Source organism: Entelurus aequoreus, linkage group LG07 (genome assembly GCF_033978785.1).
Source record: "Entelurus aequoreus isolate RoL-2023_Sb linkage group LG07, RoL_Eaeq_v1.1, whole genome shotgun sequence".
Taxonomy (NCBI): Eukaryota; Metazoa; Chordata; class Actinopteri; order Syngnathiformes; family Syngnathidae; genus Entelurus; species Entelurus aequoreus.
In genome coordinates this window covers 73,860,832-73,876,098 of record NC_084737.1, presented here as the reverse complement: position 1 = coordinate 73,876,098, position 15,267 = coordinate 73,860,832, and the positions used below count along the sequence as shown (strand labels likewise).

The window sequence follows — 15,267 nt, the reverse complement described above, 5'->3', positions numbered from 1 at the left end:
GTAGATTTTTGTAAAAAGCTTTTATAATTGTAAATGACAATGTTTTATCAACTGATTGCAATAATGTACATTTGTTTTATCTACTAAATGAACCAAAAATATGACTTATTTTATCTTTGTGAAAATATTGGACACAGTGTTTTGTCAAGCTCATTGGCGTTGTTAGGCCCATTTTAGGGGGACTCAAGCCCCCCTAAAATGTTCTTAAGCCCCCCTAAATAATTTGGTGTTAAAAAAAACAAAAACAAAAACCCAATTTTTTATTTTTTTTTTAACAAATACATGCCGACATATTCATTATAAAGTGGCCCGGATATGAGTTTAAATGAATAATAATATAACCTGTCATTATTCACTCAGTTTCCCCTCACTTCATAGTGTAAGGTAGAGAGCCCCTTTAGTGTGTCGCTATCCAATCCATTCCACTTGTTCATATAGAAAATGCCCACATCACTCAAAATCCAGTCCGCATTTTATCTGCGACCTTGCTTGCGGTCCTTGGACTTGTTCATATAGAAAATGCCCACATCACTCAAAAACCAGTCCGCATTTTCTCTGCGACCTTGCTTGCGGTCCTTGGACTTGTTCATATAGAAAATGCCCACATCACTCAAAATCCAGTCCGCATTTTCTCTGCGACATTGCTTGCGGTCCTGCAGGTGTACGAAGCACATTAGCACACAGCACTGCAGAACAAGAACCTTGTGTCTACAATTGTAAATAATTTAGTTTGTAAGTTTTGTGTTTCTTGTAGAATCTATATAAAGTAATATGCATTAGCCTATTGTTAAAATAATGACAAAAACATCATTAAATATATTTGTTTTAGTGTATTGTTACATTAATAGCTGTTGTATTATTATAGGATGGCTTGTTAAACATTTCATAGGATTTTCAGAGGGAGAAAAAAACAAGACATTTAATATAAAATGTAAAATGAATAAATATATAAAAAGAAAAAAAATGGTTAAAAGCCATCGTCCCGGGGAGCATTTCATTTCTTCCCGTGCATTTTTTTTTACCGTCCCCGGGATGACGGGACTACGTTAATCTCAAACCCTGGAAGTTACATTTTATTGTTTGCATTATTTGTTTCAGCATTGCACTTTGAAGATGGTCCCTCAGCTCTTTGAAAGCTTTGGCTCTTTTTCAGATCAGCAGACGGACTCTAAGTCTTTCTTATTTACAGTATGTATAAAGGTTTCTCATTTCTATTCAGACTTCCAAATATATTTAATTTCCTTAACGGCTTGCCATAATATATATATATATATATATGCCATAATATATATATATATATATATATATATATATATGCCATAATATATATATATATATATATATATATATATATATATATATATATATATATATATATATATATATATATATATACATACATACATACATACATACATATATATATATATATATATATATATATATATATATATATATATATATATATATATATATATATATATATATATAATATATTACATACAAGCCAAATTATCCCGATCCAGATATTACTTTAATTCAAGTAATTAAGTAATATTTCCAGGGCTTGAATTTACAACCATTTTAGTCACATATGTGTCCAAAATGTAATCTGTGCAACTTCAAAATATTTGGGAACAAACAATTATAGTATTGTGAGCTAAAGTTGTGGCATTAGCCTCTATGTTGTGAATGAATAATATAGAGGCTAATGCCATGACTTTCATTGTGTTTCAGTGTATCTTGAAGGATCATGCAAGTCATTGTTTCTTGTTGATGCTGTAAACAAAATGTCACTGTGCAAACCCATGTTTGTTGTTGTACTGAACACAGATTGAAAATAAACCGATTGAAATAATAATAATAACAATGATTAATTTCTAAGTCTCTGTTAGCCGTTTGTGAAGTTTTGTGCTCATGCGTTACGTTCGCTCGCATCCTGTGCATCTCCTTGGGGGTTAAGCCTCCCCTGTCCTTAAAAGCTAGTGACGCCCCTGGTCAAGCTTATGAGATGCGATGCAAGTGTAAGCCACTGTGACACTATTGTTCTTTTATTTTAATTTTTATAAATGTCTAATGATAATGTCAATGAGGGATATTTAATCACTGCTATGTTGAAATTGTAACTAATATTGATACTGTTGTTGATAATATTCATTTTTGTTTCACTACTTTTGGTTTGTTCTGTGTCGTGTTTGTGTCTCCTCTCAATTGCTCTGTTTACTGCAGTTCTGAGTGTTGCTGGGTCGGGTTTGGTTTGGCAATTGGATGGCATTGTTATGGTATTGCTGTGTATTGTTTTGTTGGATTGATTAATTAAAAAAAAAAATTTAAAAAGTAAAAATCGATTTAAAAAAAAAAAGAGAATCGATTCTGAATCGCACAACGTGAGAATCGTGATTCGAATCAATTTTTTCCCACACCCCTATTGTACGTGCATACAAATGTTTTAAATTACATTTTTTTCTCTAAGATTATATTTCTCCTCTTTTTTTGTTTTTTTTAGAAGAATTGTTGTATATTCTCGGGTACAGCTTATAGTTATTGACCAAAAAAGGAGGAGGAAGTGTCTGCTCCGTTCCGGATGTGACGTCAAACGGAAGGGGGGCCGAGGGGGGGGACTGTCACCTAGAAAGCGGCACATGTGAGCGCCATGAGGTTTCACGCGGTGGCGGAAAAGGCCCTACTAAAGACGTTATAGCATTTTTACTACATCCTCCCTTTTTTTTAATTCGCTAAAGACAACAGGAGCCGGCTGGACCTTTTTTTTTTTAAATTGACAAAAAGGACAAAGCGAGCAACTCGGAAAGTTGTCGGGTCTTCGTACTAAACACAGTTCATTAGACATCATGGCGGACTACCTTATTAGTGGACAGACCGGCTACGTCCCGGAGGACGGACTCACCGGGCAGCAGTTGTTTAATGGAGGCGATGGACTCACGTACAAGTAAGTCACGTCCTCTTTAGATATTATGGAAGACACTTAAAGGCGTGCTTGGCTGAGTTTGGTGTGGAGGAATGGGAACAGAAGTGTCTTAATACTTTTGTCACCCTTTTATCACAGAACTAGCAGTGTCAGTATAAAGTTAGAGTTCCAATGATTGTCACACACACACTCACACTAGGTGTGGTGAAATGTGTCCTCTGCATTTGACCCATCCCCTTGTTCCACCCCCTGGGAGGCGAGGGGAGCAGTGAGCAGCAGCGTTTTGGTGATTTAACCCCCAATTCCAACCCTTGAGGCTGACTGCCAAGCAGGGAGGTAATGGGTCCCAATGTTATAGTCTTCGGTATGACTCGGCCGGGGTTTGAACTCATGACCTCTCCTTCGTGGAGAGGGGGGGGGGGGGGGGGGGGGCACGGATTCGGTGACCACAGATGATGCGCTAGCTGTCCAAAGTCGGGACCCAAGGTGGACCACTCATCTGTGCATCAGTTGGGGACGTCTCTGCGCTGCTGACCTGTCTCCACTCAAGATGATCACCTGCTGGCCCCACTATGGACTGGACTCTCACTATTATGTTAGATCCACTATGGACTGGACTCTCACTATTATGTTAGATCCACTATGGACTGGACTCTCACACTATTATGTTAGATCCACTATGGACTGGACTCTCTCACTATTATGTTAGATCCACTATGGACTGGACTCTCACTATTATGTTAGATCCACTATGGACTGGACTCTCACTATTATGTTAGATCCACTATGGACTGGACTCTCACACTATTATGTTAGATCCACTATGGACTGGACTCTCTCACTATTATGTTAGATCCACTATGGACTGGACTCTCACTATTATGTTAGATCCACTATGGACTGGACTCTCACTATTATGTTAGATCCACTATGGACTGGACTCTCACACTATTATGTTAGATCCACTATGTACTGGACTCTCACTATTATGTTAGATCCACTATGGGCTGGACTCTCACTATTATGTTAGATCCACTATGGGCTGGACTCTCACTATTATGTTAGATCCACTATGGGCTGGACTCTCACACTATTATGTTAGATCCACTATGGACTGGACTCTCACACTATTATGTTAGATCCACTATGGACTGGACTCTCACTATTATGTTAGATCCACTATGGACTGGACTCTCACTATTATGTTAGATCCACTATGGATTGGACTCTCACAATATTATGTTACATCCACTATGGACTGGACTCTCACTATTATGTTAGATCCACTATGGACTGGACTCTCTCACTATTATGTTAGATCCACTATGGACTGGACTCTCTCACTATTATGTTAGATCCACTATGGACTGGACTGTCACTATTATGTTAGATCCACTATGGACTGGACTCTCTCACTATTATGTTAGATCCACTATGGACTGGACTCTCACACTATTATGTTAGATCCACTATGGTCTGGACTCTCACTATTATGTTAGATCCACTATGGACTGGACTCTCACTATTATGTTAGATCCACTATGGACTGGACTCTCACCATTATGTTAGATCCACTATGGACTGGACTCTCACTATTATGTTAGATCCACTATGGACTGGACTCTCACACTATTATGTTAGATCCACTATGGACTGGACTCTCACAATATTATGCTAGATCCACTATGGACTGGACTCTCACTATTATGTTAGATCCACTATGGACTGGACTCTCTCACTATTATGTTAGATCCACTATGGACTGGACTCTCACAATATAATGTTAGATCCACTATGGACTGGACTCTCACAATATTATGCTAGATCTACTCGACGTCAATTGCACCGGTCGCCCGGGCCGGGGGGTCTGCGGTCCTCTCCAAGGTTTTTCATTGTTATCCCATTGGGTTGAGTTTTTTCTTGCCTTGATGTGGGATCTGAGCCGAGGATGTCGTCGTGGCTTGTGCAGCCCTTTGAGACATTCGTGATTTAGGGCTATATAAGTACAAATTGGTTGATTGATTGATTGACCTACCAGATAAGGATGTTGCAACCTCCCCAGGTGCTATCTTCTCCTAGGCCACCAGACATGCTGCCTGACATACCCTCGTGGCCGACCTCTGACTTGTTCATGTTCAGAGTACTCATTTGAGCATCTACATTCCGGTGTGGAATTAATCGTTAAAAACGGAACGACTGCGTGAGCTTGTTTTCCTGAAAGGCATTTTTTTTAAACTCGCCTTATTTAGAAGAAGTTATTATAGTAACTCGGGTAAATTCAGTACCCAATTCACTTGAGTGAGTGACCTAGATAAGAACTTGAGTCAGTATCACGAATGACATTTCCCATCCCTCCAGTGAGTGCAGCCACGTGCTTGAAATGTGCTGTCTCTGCCATCATTTCTGTTTTTAGCTTTGCTGGGCTCATGGATCAACATGCTGTGCCACCTTTCACCTGCACTGTAATTTAACACCTGGCCAAATGCCCTGTCACTCACTTTAGTTTCCAATATCTGAACAGGAAAAAATGAACTGAGGATCAATGGTCTGCATATTTGTATCTTTTGTACACATGTTTATTATGTGTGTTAGATTGTCTTCAACTTTAAGCGCTCACCTTTGTGTTTCCTCTCTTCCAGTGACTTCCTCATTCTGCCAGGATATATTGACTTTACAGCAGATCAAGTGGTGAGTGAGGCATGTTTACCAACACGCCAAATCCTATTACCACAAAAGTGACAGGGTTATTATTAAACTAGAGTTGGAAATTATGGAGTTTGGTGATTACCGCATTTTTCGGACTACTTAAAATCCTTTCATTTTTTCAAAACTCGACAGTGCGCCTTATACCCTAATGTACGGAGTACTTTTGGTTGTGCTTACCGACCTCGAAGCTATTTTATTTGGTGCATGGTGAAATGATATGTGTGACCAGTGTATGGCAGTCACACATCAGAGATATGTGTAGACTGCAATATGATGGCAGTCACAAAAGAGATACGTGTAGACTGTAATATGACTCAAGTAAACAACACAAAAATGTTATATGTTCCATTGAAAATATAGAACATTACACACAGCGCTCAAAAATCTATCAATGTTTTAGTACGACTTTGGTAAGCTATGAAGCCGCACCGTTTAATGGGTTGTACTGTGCTTCAACATAGACTTAGACTTCCTTTTTATTGTCATTCAAATTTTAACTTTACAGCACAGATAAGAACGAAATTTCGTCACATAAGCTCATGGTAGTGCAGGATAAAGCAATAAGGTGCATATATAATAAATATATATAAATAATATATAAATATATATATAAAATAAATAAATAGATTACTGTACAGATAAATATATTGCACTTTTTCACATGCGTCCATGTTTATGGATGTATGTTGTATTGTCTTTTTTATTCCAGCGAGTTAATCCATTTTGGGGGGAGTTGAGGGGATAATTTAATTATGATGCGTTCAATAGTCTTACGGCCTGAGGGAAGAAGCTGTTACAGAATCTGGAGGTTCTGCTTCGGAGGCTGCGGAATCTCTTTCTAGAGTTCAGCAGTAAAACAGCAGTAAAAACAGTCCTTGGTGGGGTTGGGAGGAATCTTTGCAGATTTTCTGAGCCCTGGTCAGGCAGCGGCTTTTTGCGATCTCCTGGATAGGAGGAAGAGGAGTCCTGATGATCTTTTACGCCGTCCTCACCACTCTCTGGAGAGACTTCCAGTCTGAGGCACTGCAGCCTCCAGTCCAGACATGCTGTTGGTCAGCAGGCTCTCTATAGTGCCTATGTAGAATGTGCTGAGAATGGTGGGAGGGAGCTGTGCTCTTTTCATCCGACGCAAAAAGTGCATGCGCTGCTGAGCTCTTTTTACAAGAGCTCCGGTGTGTAGGGACCAGGTTATATTGTCAGTTATCTGCACCCCCAGGAACTTGGTGCTGCTTACTATCTCCACCGCTGTGCCGTTGATGTAGAGTGGAGTGTGGCTGGACTGGTGCTTCCTGAAGTCAACGATGATCTCCTTGGTCTTGTTGACATTCAGAACCAGGTTGTTGGTTCTGCACCAGTCAACCAGATGTTTCACCTCCTCCCTGTAGCCCATGTCGTTGTTGTCACGGATGAGGCCCACTAGCGTCGTGTCGTCCGCATACTTCACAATGTGGTTAGCAGTGGACCTGGCGCAGCAGTCATGGGTCATCAACGTGAACAGCAGCGGACTCAGGACGCAGCCCTGGGGGGAGCCGGTGCTCAGGGAGATGGCACTGGAGGTGTTGTTGCCCACTCGCACAGATTGGGGTCTGTCTGTGAGGAAGGAAGGAAAATAGGAGTATTATTATGGTGTGTGTATAAGGTAAGACAAATTATCTGGCATTTTGTTTCGGAATATTATGCAAAAGCAACTTTTCTTACCTTCTGGTACCTGCTAAAGTGTATTTGGGATCTGCAGAAATCCTGAAAATTTGCGCGCGTCTGCCTTTGTAGTCTGTGCCGACCCGTAGTCGATAAGCTCCTTCTTTTTCTCTATCTTCTTGTTATGGGACATTCATACTCCGCAGTTGGCTACGGAATAGAGTTGCCAAATAGGGAAGGTTTTTCTGAGTTCTTTGCATGCATGTTATAGAATTTTACATTACATTTGCAATGACAATAATGTTAGTAAATTATCTACTAAAACCCTTAAAAAAAATCTGTGGTACATTACATGGCACATGTTGGTGTCAAAAACACAGCCAGAAGAGGTTGGTAGATGAGAATAAATCTAAGGGGAAAATATAGTGTAGAATGCACCCAATTGCAAGACATTTGGTCTTGGTTTTCAAAATTTGGCAGCTCTTCGTGCTGTTACAAATTGTCCTTGTTTTTTTAAAATAATTTTTTCTCTTTTTTGTCTCAAATCCCGGGCTCGGGATCTTTCTGTGTGGAGTTTGCATTTTCCCCCCGTGAGTGCGTGGGTTCTCTCCGGGTACTCCGGCTTCCGCCCACCTCCAAAAACATGCACCTGGGGATAGGTTGATTGGCAACACTAAATTGGCCCTAGTGTGTGAATGTTGTCTGTCTATCTGTGTTGGCCCTGCGATGAGGTGGCGACTTGTCCAGGGTGTACCCCGCCTTCCGCCCGAATACAGCTGAGATAGGCTCCAGCACCCCCCGCCACCCCAAAAGGGACAAGCGGTAGAAAATGGATGGATGTCTCAAAGGGTGCTCACATCCCTGCAAATGCCAAACCTTTCTGGCTGACACTGTTTTTGTTTTAAGTCCCACCGCTGACAAGCCGCTCTCCTAGGCCAATAATAATCACCTCTGTTACAGCGAATAAACTGCATTCCATAGTGTTTTAATTGTCATTATCAGGTGGAGGACAAGGTTAGCATGTTACACGCCGAGAGCAAGCAGGAGCAGGCCTGCAAATTTGCTAAGCTCGCTTTAAACGACATTAAGAAATAAGTGGTTAGTAAAGTTTAAGAAGTGTATATGGAACAACGTTGCAGCAGAAAGTAGGCAGATGTTAACAAGTAAATTAAAGAGAGTATAGAGGAGGGCGGATCAATCCGTAAATTGGTGGTGTCGATACCAAGGGTAGTATCAGTATATAATGAAACTAGAATAAGGTCACAATTGTCAATTTCTCAAAAAAACATTTTTGTTGTTCTTTTTTATGTTGACTTTAACGCCGAGGCTCGGTTGGTAGAGCGGCCGTGCCAGCAACTTGAAGGTTCCTGGTTCAATCCCCAGCTTCCGCCATCCTAGTCACGTCCGTTGTGTCCTTGAGCAAGACACCTCACCCTTGCTCCTGATGGGTCGTGGTTAGGGCCTTGCATGGCAGCCCCCGCCATCAGTGTGTGAATGTGTGTGTGAATGTGGAAATAGTGTCAAAGCGCTTTGAGTACCTTGAAGGTAGAAAAGCCCATTTACCATTTACAAACTTGGGGCAATAATTATTACCTGGACACAAGAGGACTTTGAGGGCAAAAACCGAATTATTTAAAAAAGTAGTAGTAGATAGTAGTTTGCTTTTGTTTAGTTAACATGCACTATTGACTTTGTTTTGATCAAACAATTGTATGTAGTACAGAAAATAAGGAACACATTGAAATATTGTGTGGTATTGCTTAACTGTCAATACCACTCACCATAAATAGATTTAAACATTTACAGTTTGTCATCACTTCTGAGAATGAAGAGCATAGAAGAAAAGGTCATTTCAAACATCAGTATTCAAGGACAACTTTAAAACAAATGTGTATATCAGTGGTGGGGGTTAAACTATGGAATTCTCTTTACATTGAGATAAAAGATTGTAGAAATATATTCCAATTGAAAACAATATATAAAGACAGAACAATAAGATCATATGGACACCTAAGTGTTTACATTTTGCTTTATATTTATTATTTTACTTATTTTTTGTCTGGTTTTGTATTTGTTTTGTATCATCCCGTGAGGTGTATATTACTTTTTTTGTTTGGTTTGTACTTCATGAAGTTTTGCACTTGTTTTTTTTGGTCTGTTTTTTGTTTGTTTTCATTATATTTGGATGTATTTGTTTGGTCTGTAAGCTTGTGAATCTGGGCTATCCATTGAGTAAGACTACTTATTATGTTGAAGGGGGCAGGAAATATAAGATTTTCTTTATCCTGTTCCTTCTCAAGCATGGGATGTGTAGATATGTGTTTAGTTGCTAAAGTTTAATTGTCTATTGATCAAAAATGCACATCAATGAAGGAGATAAATAAAAAATGAATGAATGGAAATTAATGAACAGTTGATACATGTGATCGTTATAGGTATCAACCCACCTTACTCACGAGTAAACGGTAGCAGAATCGGCAGCATAAAACCCTGACCCTAAAACATCCCTAGTTGACGTGTGGAATTGTTAACTTGATTATAATAGCTAAACTGTGTTAAACGACGACAGCGACATTCCTAAGTCACAAGTAAGTGGGCAAACAATGGCTAATTTTGTTTTTGGTTATGTCGACTTAATGGGGTTCCATTGTATTAACTTGTAACATCATGCACACGTAATGTCCTTTGTGTTCATTTGTCTCCTGTTGTCACCAGGACCTGACCTCGGCGCTCACCAAACAAATCACAATGAAAACACCCTTCGTCTCCTCCCCCATGGATACAGTCACAGAGTCCAATATGGCTATCGCCATGGCAGTAAGCATAACACTGTGTGTTTTTGGTTGTAATTAGCAGGTATATCAGCTTAGATTTCACACAAACATGCTACAAAACTGCAGGCAAGTGAATATCTAGCAAGTTAGCAATACAGGCTGATACAACACAGGTATGAAAACAGGTAGAGGCCATATTCAAAATAGACACAATTAACAATTTAGTAGTTTGTTACACATAATGTTTTTAGCCTGTAAGTGTATTTGTATGAACTCCAACACAATGTGTGATCTCCTCCAAGTTAACAGGTGGCATCGGTTTCATCCACCACAACTGTACTCCAGAGTTCCAGGCCAATGAAGTCCGTAAAGTCAAGGTAGGAGTGATGTGTTTTCTTGTCTATGCTTCTTTTTTTTTTGTGGTATGTAGTACAAGTCTTCCATCAACATCATGTTCAGTTTGCATCATTTGATCTTCCTTTACAATTTCCCTCAAAGTGTTGAATTCCCTGTCATTATTAGCTGGAGCATTCGGTCTTGGTTGTGGCTAGATCCAGTACCACCATAGCTAGTCATCCCTCCCCCATCCATGTTCTTCCTTCCCCACCTGCAGCGGTACGAGCAGGGCTTCATTACGGACCCCGTGGTGATGAGCCCCAGTCATCGCGTGCACGACGTCTTTCAGGCCAAGGCCCGCTACGGCTTCTGCGGCATTCCCATAACGGAAGACGGCAAGATGGGGAGCAAGCTGGTTGGCATCATCTCCTCTCGAGACATCGACTTCCTGAAGGCGGATGACCACAACTTGCCTCTCAGTGAGGTGGCTGACATTATATTAATGATGAAGATAATTATGGGAAAACTTGCCAAAACTAATGTTGGAGGAGTGGAAATGTAACTCCTAATAGGGCAAACACTTCATGAAACTCTATAAATTTGGACCAGAGGTATTCAGCAAATGTTGGAGGTGGTCATAAAAGTTTTGGTTGGTTAGACTTTATTTATTTTTTTATTTTTTATTAATATTCACGCGGATCAAATACATTGTAGTGTACCGTATTTTTCGGAGTATAAGTCGCTCCGGAGTATAAGTCGCATCGGCCGAAAATGCATAATAAAGAAGGAAAAAAACATATCTAAGTCGCACTGGAGTATAAGTCACATTTTTTGTGGAAATTGATTTGATAAAACCCAACACCAAGAATAGACATTTGAAAGGCAATTTAAAATAAATAAAGAATAGTGAACAACAGGCTGAATAAGTGTACGTTATAAGAGGCATAAATAACCAACTGAGAAAGTGCCTGGTATGTTGACGTAACATATTATGGTAAGAGTCATTCAAATAACTATAACATATAGAACATGCTATACGTTTACCAAACAATCTGTCACTCCTAATCGCTAAATCCCATGAAATCTAATACGTCTAGTCTCTTACGTGAATGAGCTAAATAATATTATTTGATATTTTACGGGACGGCGTGGCGAAGTTGGTAGAGTGGCTGTGCCAGCAATCGGAGTGTTGCTGGTTACTGGGGTTCAATTCCCACCTTCTACCTTCCTAGTCACGTCCGTTGTGTCCTTGGGCAAGACACTTCACCCTTTGCCTCTGATGGCTGCTGGTTAGCGCCTTGCATGGCAGCTCCCGCCATCAGTGTGTGAATGTGTGTGTGAATGGGTAAATGTGGAAATACTGTCAAAGCGCTTTGAGTACCTTGAAGGTAGAAAAGCGCTATACAAGTATAACCCATTTATTTATTATCATTTACGGTAATGTGTTATAATTTCACACATAAGTCGCTCCTGAGTAATGTTGCGTCGACCAGCGTTCCTCCAATGGGGAATTCAAATTGCTAGTCTCTCCCAGATTCTTTTTATGGCAATAAGCTGAAGGTTATATTGAACACCAGGCAGTAGTTGGTATTTTGTGGTTTATTCTCGAAGCTTAGAGGACAAACGTGAGACCAACCCAGTACACAAGCGTTCCCTCGCCCGGTCTAGCTCGGTCTCCCAAAACCCCGGAACTCCTGTGTACTTCCCTCTGTCCCTCTGTCTCTCGCCCCCACCTTCGTTGTTCCTTGCCCCCACCTTACAGAAATGAATACAGATGTCCATTGTATCTGTTATCTCAAGCCGGCCCGAGAAGGGAGCAGGGAGGGTTCCTTCTTCTCTGTCTCCTACATTCCAGAGCTATCAAGGCCAGACCATATTGTGCACTTTGAAAACTCAAAAGAGAACAAAATGGAGCTGGTTTGCAATACGACCACGAAACTAGAGAAATAACACTTAAATAGGAATATATGTAATTATCCACGTCCGTCAGTATAAGTCGCACCCCGGCCAAACTATGGGTAAAAAACAGCGACTTATAGTCCGAAAAATACGGTAGTTTAGAAATGACAGTGACATGGCCGCCCAACTTGCTGTAAAAACATGAATAATAATATTACTATAGTCGTGTTAGCATTTAAGATAGCCAGTGATTAGGAGGCTAGTTGTTAACTAGCTATTAGTGCGGCAGTTGCTAGCTAGTGATTAGTGCACTAGTTGCCGGCTAGCTATTAGCCTGCTAGTTATTAACTAGCAATTAGCACGCCGGTTACCAGCTAATAGTTAACGCGCCAGTTGACCACTAACTATTACGGTGCTTGTTGCCAGCTAGCATTTAGTGCACTAGTTGCTAGCTAGCTATTAGCACGCCTGTTGACGGCTAACAATTGCGGTGCTTGTTGCCAGCTAGCATTTAGTGCACTAGTTGCTAGCAAGCTATTAGCACGCCTGTTGACGGCTAACAATTGCGGTGCTTGTTGCCAGCTAGCATTTAGTGCACTAGTTGCTAGCTAGCTATTAGCACGCCTGTAGACCGCTCACAATTACGGGGCTTGTTGCCAGCTAGCTCTTAGCAAGCCTGTAGACAGCTAACAATTAGGTTGCGCTATTAGCGGTGCTATACTATTTGAATACCGTAGTACAGTATTGCACAATACCAAAGTGTCATTAGGACCAGTTTATTTCAAACACAATCACAATTTTAGTAGAGGGTCCCCGCTCCTTCTGTGGACCAGTTTGTGGGGCCCCCCCTGCCTGGAAAATGTTGAAGACCCCTGATTTAGACATGTAATTCATATTATGTGTGTGACTTTCTCAACAGGTGATGACAAAGCGAGAGGATCTTGTCGTCGCACCTGCAGGTGTGATGCTCAAAGAAGCTAATGAAATCCTGCAAAGGAGTAAGAAAGGTGAGGAGTGTGTGTGTGTGTGTGTGCGTCGTTGCCGCTTTAAAGGTGTGTTTTGTGTACAGACGTTGGCAATATATCCTCATTCACACGGTTGACATAAACAACTCAAACATGTAATATTCATGTCAGACCAGTAGTTGAAGAGGTCAGGGTGTGGAATTCATTGTCTAATTTGCATAAATGTTTGCATATACTGTGTGTCTGTGTGTGGAAGGAACAGTTAATTGTTGTTGTGTGTTGACTTGCCTGATAAGCAGGGATGGGAGTTAATAAGATTTTTCTGGTTCCGATTTCACTTTTGATTTGGTTCTTTATCAGTTTTATTATCGATTCTTATTAGGAAAAAAGAGAACAAAAAGGTGCATTAACATCAACTTTGTTGAGCTTAGAGGTAACATGACCTTACAAAGGGCTGCACGGTGAAATGGGGGTTTGTGCATGTACCTTGCATTAAGAAGGTCCCTGGGTTCAATTCCCGGGCTTGGGGTCTTTCTGGCGGAGTTTGCATGTCCTCCCCGTGTTTGTGTGGGTTCCCTCCGGGTACTCCGGCTTCCTCCCACCTCCAAAGACATGCACCTGGGGATAGGTTGATTGGCAACACTAGACTGGCCCTAGTGTGTGAATGTTGTCGGTGTATATGTGTTGGCCCTGCGATGAGGTGGCGACTTGTCCAGGGCGCACCACCGCTTTCTGCCCAAATGCAGCTGGGATAGGCTCCAGCCACCCCCGCGACCCCGAGAGGGACAAGCGGTAGGAAATGGATGAATAGATGGATGACCTTACAAAGCCAACAGTGACATACAGATACATAGACACATAGCATAGAGCAAAACAAACTTTTAAAAATGAATATAAGAAATAAATATTATTCTGTAGAATTTAACAAAATAAAACGTATGTGAAAATTACGCAAAAATGTAACATTGAGTAACATTTTGAAAACTTTAAAAATCTCTTGTCATCTCCATAGAAAATTTAGTGGTGAAACTCTAAATAGTTTGTTTAAATTTACAAGGAGAAACTATCATATAAATAACATGCGACTTAAGATATTGTAAGCCTTTTTTTGGTGTAATTTTGGTGATTATGGCTTACATCTTATATAAAACCTTGAATTGAAAATCTCAGAAAATATGGGGTCTTACAAAAACTTTAGAGTTTCACCTGTATAATGGAAATGACTGAGTGAAAATGTGGTTGGAAGAAAACGTGCTACTTTTCGCCGACTACAATTGAACATTCACCTCTTGAAATTCAGGGGCGCTGTGAAAAATGGGTTCAAGCTTTTGACCACAAACTTAGTTGCTGCTTGTTTGATGTCTGAGTATGATGCCTCTGATTATGTGGAACAACGAGACCCTCTACTTTCCGGAGTTGTAACTACAAGCCACTCGGACACGCATATTTTGTATTCTGTAATGTTTGTGGGTAAGGGCAAGCAAATATGGTCAAATGTAAAGAAAAAAGAAAAAAAAAAGAGTGCAAATTCTTTCTGTGGCGTACCAAATTTATCCATGGCCACAAATAAGTGAATGTATGGAAAAGACTATATCTTCCTAGAGAAAGCTTAGAAGCGCTCAGCTCGGTTCAGCCATTACTGCTTAGGTTATAACTTATTTGCAGATGTTTATATGCTCCATTTTCAATCACCACCTATTCAGTCTTTTAATGGAAAATGGCCCATTTTTCAGTGTTGACATTTTCATGCTCTAAAACTAGGGGTGTAACGGTACACAAAAATGTTGGTTCGGTACGTACCTCGGATTAGAGGTCACGGTTCGGTTCATTTTCGGTACAGTAAGAAAACAACAAAATATACATTTTGGGGTTATTTATTTACCAAATTTGCAAAATCTTCCAAAAATATTTTTCTTAATGGAATAGTTGATGTGAAGTAATCGGAACCTTGGATAGGTCAATAATTCATAATAACATTGATTTTGATTCAATATTATGTTTTGAGCAATGACAGTTTGAAAGA

The 15,267-nt window shown here is 40.3% G+C and overlaps 1 protein-coding gene across 1 annotated transcript in view; it reads left to right on the top strand.

The window, feature by feature from the left end:
* The first annotated feature begins 2,611 nt into the window (after positions 1-2,611).
* impdh2 (IMP (inosine 5'-monophosphate) dehydrogenase 2) overlaps positions 2,612-15,267 on the top strand; it is a 31,723-nt gene continuing 19,067 nt past the window's right edge. Inside the window, exons 1-6 of the mRNA XM_062054458.1 lie at positions 2,612-2,947; positions 5,566-5,614; positions 9,986-10,087; positions 10,347-10,421; positions 10,658-10,864; positions 13,199-13,286. Of these exons, the coding sequence (XP_061910442.1) occupies positions 2,850-2,947; positions 5,566-5,614; positions 9,986-10,087; positions 10,347-10,421; positions 10,658-10,864; positions 13,199-13,286 (619 nt within the window). The 5' untranslated portion in view covers positions 2,612-2,849. The remainder of the gene's footprint in view (positions 2,948-5,565; positions 5,615-9,985; positions 10,088-10,346; positions 10,422-10,657; positions 10,865-13,198; positions 13,287-15,267) is intronic.